Source organism: Cryptomeria japonica, chromosome 11, assembly GCF_030272615.1.
Source record: "Cryptomeria japonica chromosome 11, Sugi_1.0, whole genome shotgun sequence".
NCBI lineage: Eukaryota > Viridiplantae > Streptophyta > Pinopsida > Cupressales > Cupressaceae > Cryptomeria > Cryptomeria japonica.
Genome location: NC_081415.1, coordinates 79,933,314 through 79,942,895, shown reverse-complemented (window position 1 = coordinate 79,942,895; position 9,582 = coordinate 79,933,314). Strand labels below are relative to the sequence as shown.

At 33.3% G+C, this 9,582-nt stretch overlaps 1 protein-coding gene across 1 annotated transcript; it reads left to right on the top strand.

Annotated features, from left to right (window-relative positions):
• Positions 1–2,307: 2,307 nt before the first annotated feature.
• On the top strand, positions 2,308–4,009 carry LOC131079321 (pectinesterase-like). Its single transcript, XM_058017230.2, has 2 exons — positions 2,308–3,220; positions 3,321–4,009. The coding sequence occupies exons 1-2, from the start codon at positions 2,308–2,310 to the stop codon at positions 4,007–4,009; spliced, it is 1,602 nt and encodes a 533-aa protein (XP_057873213.2).
• Positions 4,010–9,582: the final 5,573 nt, after the last annotated feature.

The window sequence follows — 9,582 nt, the reverse complement described above, 5'->3', positions numbered from 1 at the left end:
ATGACCTACTAAGTGGGGTATTATCATCTTTCCATTCATGGCATAACACTTTTAACTTAATCAACAAAGGACAATTTTTGGTTTGAATCTTTCCCTAAGGACATAGCCACATAATCTGGAGTAGCCTTAACAGTGGAGGTGAGGAGATCTGACATCGTAGAAGGAGATAATATATGTCTTTTCCTCTTTTCCTTCCTACAGTCAATCTCCTCTTGAGTGGCATGGAGAGAGGCAAGATTTTTCATCATCGTTTCCTTGCTCATAGTATTCATCTCCTCAACTTTTATTTTTCAGGGCCTCATGGTTTTCCTTCAACTTGACCACATCTTTCCTCTCATCCCTTAGATTGATCTTTATATTGCTTTCTTTAAGTTTCTCCTCCATGGTCTCCCAATTTTCCAATTTTCCCACCATATCGTTGATTGCCTTCCAAACCCTCATCATTTTCTTCCATAGCTCAAATATCACAACGAGCCTTTGCCTCTACCACTACTTCCAATTAAACTATTGATCTTCTTCTTGACAACATTCATCTGGGAAAGGAGCCAACAAAAAACTGCATTAACAAAGTTCAAAAAATATTCCATGAAATATACTCATGTCTCTTATACTTACATTCAAATTTTAGAGGAATTGTCTAATGCTTAGTTTTGTTGAAATGATGTCTATATTTTAGATTTTCTTTTTAAATAATAGTGCCTCAATCAAATATCTATTTTTTAATGAAATTGATATTAAAATTAGTTAAAAAAGTGTTAAGATCCATCAATTACACCCAACTTACTAAATTTTTTTTACTAAATTACTTTAATATTTTGTCGACAACTCATTATTATTTTTATATAAAATTAATTATCTTTTTTTAATATTTTCATTACCACCTATGAGTATTTGTACTCACTAATAGAATAAAACAAAAGAAGCATGGAGACAACCAAACAAAAAATAAGGAAATAAAGCATGCATGTATGCATCTACAACAATATAAAAAATATAGAAAATGATCATATACATAGATTTGAGATAGAAAGCCTACAAATAGAAAAACCCAAGGAGAAGAATGTCTAGACTAATTAAAATGTATTATGTATGACACTTTCTATCTTGTAAGTAATACTTAAAGAACCACACAACATTTAATTATAAATTCACTTGTAAATTCAAACTATATGCCTTTGTACATGTTTGGGCCACCATAATCTGTTAAGAGTTATGAATGCCACTGATTTGCAAAATCTTGGCAACTTGAAAGAAGATAAAAGTAGGTGCAATCTACAAGAAATTATAGATATTATATAAAAATATAATTTTCACATGGTCTCCTTTATCATTATCTAATTATATTTCTTAAATTTTACAAATACTTATTTATTTTTTTAACTAATAAAATTAACCAAAAAATAATAAAATTTAATTTTTTTCCTAATCAAATTAATTCTATCAACCAAATGAAAAATAAAGACATAATTAACATTGTCCACCATACAACTTTAAGATTAAATATATATTAATAACCTTTTATAGTATATTCAAAACTAATGCACGAAATCTTTCGTTATCCTTCATCTTTTAAGACTCGCTAATTTTTTTATCTCTCCATTCTCTTCATAACAGACCACTTAACTATCTAGAGAATTCTCTCCCAAATTTCTTCTCCAAACTTCTCCTCCATAAATTTTCGAAAAGACTACACCCCCTTTCATACACAATATTTACTAATATGAGCTTTTAACCATATAACAAATCTACACCCATATTAAAATAAAACAAGAACCCCTTCAAAACAAACTCACCCTTCGCAAAACAACCCATTTTATCAATATAGCAATTCCGATTTGTTTTGTGGTAAAAACAAACCTTTATCCTGAACCATTGGCTAATAATGGGTGAACAGAGGTCGACGGGTCAAACCGTCCACCTCCCCACTTTGTTTTAATAGGCATTAACACTTTAGTTAACAAAACCGCAAGTCAACATTGCCGAAATCCATGCAGGTTCATTGGTTGGGCTTGTGATTTGTGGTGGAGATATTGGGGTTCAAACTTCCAGCTCACGTTTTTTTTTCACAAATCGGCTTGAGCATTTAGCAAAACTGTTATCATCCCGAAATTGGTCTAGCGGTGGAAGAGTGATTTGGTAAGGAGGAGGCCAAAGAGATCCACCTGGATTAACAATTTATGTAAAGTTTAAACATTTTGTCTATTTAGAAAGAAGAAACGCAGAGAGCCTTGATGTACACATTTATTTTATTGACAAAGTGTATGCCGAGCAATACAGTGCATTCTACTCCTTTTGTGATTTGATAAAATGGCTCTAAACTTTAATCTTCCTCTGATTGCGATGTTTTTTCTCTGCTTTTCTACAACTGGAGGAACCCATCCAAAAAACTCCATTAAATCTGCCTGCGAGCTGGCTCCTGATCGTAAAGCCTGCAAGAAAAGTCTTTCTGAAAATCCAAGATCTTTACGAGCAGGTCCAAAAGAAATGACTCAAATTGCCCTGAACATAAGCATAGCTAAAACCCTAACAGTTCGGGACTCCATTTCCAATGACTCCGCCATGAACTCCCAAGCCTTCGACGACTGCCGCGAATTGTACGACCTTACCGTCGATTACCTGACGGAGAGTCTGTCAATCTTGACAGAATCTTCGTTACTATGGAAAGATGCTGTGGATATTCAGAGCTATCAGAGTGCAGCCCTGACGAACCAGATCACCTGCCTCGAAAGCCTTAATGAATCAAAAATTGATCTCAATTTGCTGTCTTTCACAGATTATGAAGTGCCAAATGCGTCAGTGGCCGTGAGTAATTCCCTGGCTATTGTAGAGAAGCTTTTCATCAGACCCATGGAGTGTCAACAAACTTCCGCCAACAGACGGCGCCTGTTATCTGACCCCCGTCAATTTGATTTTAATTTTGAGGACAGAAGATTGCTTCTTCAGACCGCAGCGGGAGTCACTTTGACGGGAAACGTGTCGACGGTGGCAAAGAACGGTAGCGGAAATTACACCACAATTACTGATGCCATTAATGCCGTTGCAAACAAAAGCTCAAGCAGAACAGTGATTTATGTAATGGCAGGAGTGTACGAGGAGTACGTCAGGGTGGGGAAGAACAAATATAACATTACGATCATCGGTGATGGAAAAGACGCCACTGTGATCACTGGCAACAGAAGCGTTGCAGATGGTTATACAACTTTCCATTCTGCCACTTTCGGTAAGTTATAATATCTTTCTCTTTGTCTTCTCCTCTATTTATATTGTGTCTGGTTTTTAAATGGCATGTTGATAAACTTTATACATCGAATTATCTGCAGCAACAGTAGGGAGAGGTTTTATCGCAAGGGATCTCACAATTCAGAACACAGCCGGTCCAAATAAACACCAGGCCGTTGCTCTACGGGTGGGAGGAGATATGTCTGCATTTTATAGGTGCAGTTTTAAGGGTTACCAAGACACTCTGTATGCACATTCATTCCATCAATTTTACAGAGAATGTGATATTTATGGCACTGTAGATTTCATCTTTGGCAACTCCGCAGTAGTATTGGAAAAGTGTACTATTCTGGCACGAAAACCATTGAAGGGTCAGAAAATTGCAATCACAGCTCAAGGTAGAACGGATCCAAATCAAAACACAGGAATATCCATCCACGCTTGTAATGTTACAGCGGCCCCTGATCTGGTTCCTGTTATGAACTCTTTCCACACATACCTGGGGAGACCATGGAAAAATCACTCTCGCACTGTTTACATGCAATCTTATTTAGGTAGTCTGATCCATCCGGCTGGGTGGTTACCATGGAATGGTACATTTGCCTTGAGCACGCTGTATTATGGCGAGTACGATAATTGGGGTCCGGGCTCAAATACTTCCCATCGTGTTAAATGGCCTGGTTATCATGTGATGAACTTGACTGATGTTCTAAATTTCACCGTAAGTACCTTCATCGATGGTCATACATGGTTACCAGCAACTTCCATACCCTATCACGGAGGCTTCTAAGAAGCCAACTTCACTCCTCTTGGATTATTCCGTCATAAAATTTATTTGTTCTTTCTTGTACCACCGAATAACAAAAATAGTGAGTTTATTAGGAAACTTCTCCATATGGTTTTGGTGAGGCTCCTTCTATTTTTCCTTCTGTTCATCGTAAGTCTGCTCCTCTTTGTTCTTCTCCCCCTTATTGATATGTCTGTTCAGGGGGTTTCTCCCCATTCTTGTCTTAAAGGTTTCAAATTCCGATAATGACTAATCCTAGACAGGTTTTTAATGTAAGAAGAAAGGTTTTCTTATGGTAGATTTTCTCGTTCTTCAAATCTTTGTATGTATTGTGTACTAGATCTGTTTCTAGTTCTGGTTTGTTGTTCTACCCTGTTTCACTATTGTAATGTTTCTGTTCTTAATTTATTCTTTTCGAATCTTTTGTACAAAGTTCTCCGCTCTTTCAAAATCTTACTTAATAAAAAACATTAAAGTATTAATATTTAAAAGATTAGATGAATTATGACACATATATCATAACACATACATTTCAATATGCAAACCCTTCTCATATCAATTTTAACAACAAATCCTTTTTGCAAGTAGGAATATAGAGCTGTAATAAATAAAATAATAATATAATAATTGAAATCAAACTCTAAACTACATGCAAACCTTCAATTGAATGGTTATAAAAATTTACTTAATGTCAATGGACTTTGCACTATGTTTATAATTTTCAATAGACTTTCTTCACATGCAAATTAAGGAAGAAGAGGTAAATTTATAGATTTTCAATGGCAATGAATGGTTAAGATCAATTTACCTAATTTATTATTTTAAGCTTTATTTTTCATATTGTGTTTTATAATTCATTAGAATGATATTTGTTTTATTCCATTTTGAAATGTCTAAGTATAAATTAAAAATCAAAACTTATATAAAACAAATAAGTGGAAGAGATTACCATTTGAAAATGATGTATTGAAAGGATGATCAATTAATTATTTGTAAATAAATTTGATTTATAAAAATTGTAGAAAGATAATCAACTAATTAACCACATAAATAGTTCTAATTAGATGAAATGTGACAGGGTCCAAAATTACATAAATAGTTAATTATGTGTGCATGAATTGATTTAGGAACTAACCAATTAATTGATGATAATATTATTTGTGGACAAAAATGATTAAAAATGCAAGTCCATGCAGGTACCTACATTGTACACTATGAATTCTATAAATATATTACATTGAGCTTTGAGCTTTTTTTTTTTTCTTGATTTTTTATTTGTGTGGATTTTTCTTGTGGTATTGCGTTTTCTTTATTTAAAATAAATTTTTTAATGGTTCTTGGGATTATAGCGCACGAGATCTAGATGGGACCTAGGAGGTCCCTTTCCTTTTTCTTTTAAGGATGTTATTTGAATTGATAGATCTATGACCTCTAGTCACATATATGTTTTTAATTTTCTTATGCAAGCTATGTATGAAGCTAGATCTAATCAAAGGGTTTTCAATTATTTTTGATCTAATGGAATTCTATTGAAAATTGAAGTTTATCCTATTTTTGGTCATTCATTTCAAGGGTATTGTTGATGATATTCTCTATATATTAGAGCGTGCTTTGATATATAAATCTACAAATTTAAAAGATATGTTATATTTCCTCAAGAATTGGGGATGTTGTACATGGTAGTTGGAGGAGGATATGGAGGTTATATTAGTGTCAAATAAGTTTTTCTTTATAATTCTTCATAAATGGCTTACCAAAATTTGGATTTTCAAGGAGGACCTTAATTTCATTATCAAATTACTTTATTCATCAAACCTTGACATATGGGATTTGATCTCATCAAAGAGATTCCATCTAAGATTTTAGTCTAGGTTCCCCTTCTTCATATTTTCATAAAATTTTGGAGATTATATATTTTATATCTACTATAGGGGACCAGGATGCCCAGATGGGACCATGATGCCTAGATGGGTGGCCTATGTCAAAATTAGGGTTTTGATAGCTAAATCAACAAAGAATTTAACATAAAAAATTAACAAGGTATAGATTGGTGGACCTACCTCATCCAGTGGGATGTCCTCGAGAACCAATTGCCTTAGATTCTCCATCTGGGTAGGGACTTCAGGTTGTTGATGTGTCATTTTCTACTCTGTGCCTCCTCCTCTTCACTACAAGATAAAAAGGTGAATAGGACAAATGAATAGTTTAATTCTCATTATTTAAAAGGTAATTCTTTAAAAAAAACCCTAATTATTTATTTATACTTAAATCTTTCAAATCTTGAGTTAGAGACCTTTGATTCTCGCCTTGTTAATTTTGTTGGAATAGTGTTGTAATTCTCTTTCTTACCAAATGATTCTTCATGAGTTTTGATTTTGTATTGAATCGGGTGAGAGAATTTGTAATCAATTTTCCTTCACAATTTGAATTGGTAAATATGATACCCTATCTAAACATACTAAATAGAAAGTTAAAATAGGGGGTCATATAGCTACCCTCAAATTTCATCATTCTTAGTAATAATTCTAGTTGATTTTGTGATTTCAACTAACAATGGGGTTTTGTGGAATTTGGTTCTTAATATTGTACTACAGATTCTATTGGGGGTTTCGTTCAACATATTATGGACATATATTGTTTCCCATGAATGTTTACATTTTTGTACTTTATCTTGAATATGTATGTAGTGTCATATGACTGCTAAAGTGGGGGCTAAATATAGTTTTGTAAATTGTACACTCTTAATTAGGTTGTCAAATTCCACGCTTATGTTAGCATCTGTCTTAGTGTGTCCCATTGCATTTTGCATTATATAACTTGTTTAAGCATTTAATTATTAATTCAATTAAGCCAAAGTCCTCTCTCATCTATTTGCATATCATAAAATTTGGCCCTTGATTCTAGGTGCATCCCTTTTCTCTTTAATCCTAATTTAATCCCAATCTTACCATAATTTTAATATTCAAGATACATTTCACACATCTACATATCTTAAATTGTGCCACTGTGCTACATTTAGTAGTATAATAACAATAGCTTGCATCCCTAGAAAATAAAAATAAAATGGTTGGACTAGGTAGTATACTACGTGGACTCGAACTTTTTTCCTTGAATTTCAAGTGCTTAATTTGGAGTTATTACCATATTCAAATCTTGATTGGTGTCAAATTTAATCAATTCTAAGTAGATCTTTTATCAAATTTAAAATTAGGTTTTTATATATATGGCAGTTCTTTCCCTCATTTGAATAATCCAATCTAGCAATTTGAAAGGAGATCCTTGTGAAGTGAAAGTGATGTTGTTTTGTAAAGTTTTAGGTCAAAAATTCATCCATCGATCAAGACTTCATTAATATTTTCATCAATCATGGAAGCTTTTGGAGATATTTAAGAATGATAAGGAAATCACTAACTATTGATTGGCTTGTACCTCTTCCTTAGGATTTGGTATGATTTCATGTTGTTTTCATGTCTTTGTGTTGAGCTTCAAATCTACATCACATTAATTTTTTAGATTTTCATTATTGTTTTAGATTTGCATTACAATTGTGATTTAAAGCATTTCTATCACATGCATTTGGGGTTTTCTCAAAAACATAGGGTAGAACTCTGGTTTGCATTTAGCTTCTATCAATTTTACAAACACATAAGACTCAAGAGCACACACAAATTTTTAGTTACTTTATCAGTAATTTGTGGAGGTGGAAATCACCAAAAAAAAGAGTTTGACTAAGGAAAAACTCTATATAGCCACAAACACACCATTTTCAGATTGCAAGTGTAGTTACAAGTCTCCGTTGGAGTAGGCAATTTTTAGGAAGTCTCAACAAACCGGATCAAGTTCTCTATTAGAAATTAGTCCTGGATTTTAGGGACTAGGGTGCCCCATAACCTATTCCTCTATGAATAGGGCACTCTATAGCTTGGTCCTCCTATTTTGGATTTAGATTTCATTGACAAAACTTAGACACACTCAAATTTCTAGTTCCTAGTTTGCAGCTCATTACTATCTTTGAGACTAGGGCACACAACGCCCTTATCCTTTTAGATCGGGCTTGATTTTCATCACAAGTGCACATCAAAATTCTATTCTCAGATCTATACTTATTTTTGCAATTATATTTTCATTTAGTTGATTATTATTGTTGTTTATTCATTTTTGTTTACATTTTCATCATAGCTTTGCACCGACATTACATTTTACATATTCTCTTTCATACCAGTGAAGGAATAGATAACTTAGATGTATCCCTTGACTCTCTTTTACAAGAGTTAGTCAAAGAGGATCACTCCTCTAGGTGCTTTTCTATTCCAATGCTTGATGAAAGTGGGGTTATGTCCTAGAACTACCTAATTCCACTTTCACTCTAAACAATTAGTAGTTAGATTCATAAAGATATAACATCCACTTTGAAGGTTAATTTTTGTCAATCTGTGGGACTATGACTAGGCCAATGCACCCTATGTAAATTTGTAATCCCTTGTGGCAGGCCTATGAGTCCATTGGACTTCTAGTTGCTAATGTGTATGATGTAATCAATGTTATTAGTGATAATTATATTGATATTATTTCTTACTAAGTGTTTTTTTGTGTTTTATCCAATGTTTTGCCACTATGCTACATGGTTGGACATTAGATAGCATCAAATTCTGCTAAAGCTAACCAATTATTTGTGGTTAACAAATCACTAACAAAAGGTCCTAAACAAGGAACAAACATGTACTCACATGAAGGAATATTGAATGCAAGAAAAGACATCAAGATATGCCAAATGCAACTCTAAAGAAGAGGTAATATTTTCAAAATGGAGAGAGATATTTGAATATTTGTTGTCCTTGCCCCCAAAATGAGGAAACTAGGAAGAATTATGTTGCTACCCCAAGTATGATTGTTATTTAAAAAGAATCACCGCTTAGATGTCCCTTATTATTCGCATACTAGATCATGTATCAGAATGGCCACATGTGCAATCGTACAATAGGATACTAAGAACCTTGATTAAGAGATAACATAGTGACAAATGCACCTTCCATCTACCTATAGGTGATGCCTCCATCACCTTGGAGTATGTCTAGAAGAACTTGCAAGTACCTATCAGAGGGCTTATCCCTTAGTATAGATTGGGGGATGATGAGTATTATCTATGGAAAGTGTGATGGACTAAGGACCTACCCATGGACTACACGTGGATGTCGTTAGAGGAAGCTATGGAGAGGAGGCAATGAGATTAGATATTTTTATTGGTGGAGAAAAATATAAAATAAATTATACTAGCCTAAATGAATTGTGTTGTCTAGTTACCTTGTTAAAATAAGTTTATTACTTGTGATAATATTATAAAGAGAATTTTTATTGGTCCTTCAAAATAATTAAATTTGTGTAGAAATAAAAATAATAAAAATTGGCCTGTCATTTATTTCTGTATAATTTTTCCTTAAGTACTTGGAGGCATTAGTGGTAGAGCTAGAATAATCCTATTATTCATGTTTATTCCTTTAATTAATTCTGGGGAAGTTTAGAAAATCCTACTATATTTTCATCTTTCCTTATAGTTTACAAGAATAAATTGGCCCTAT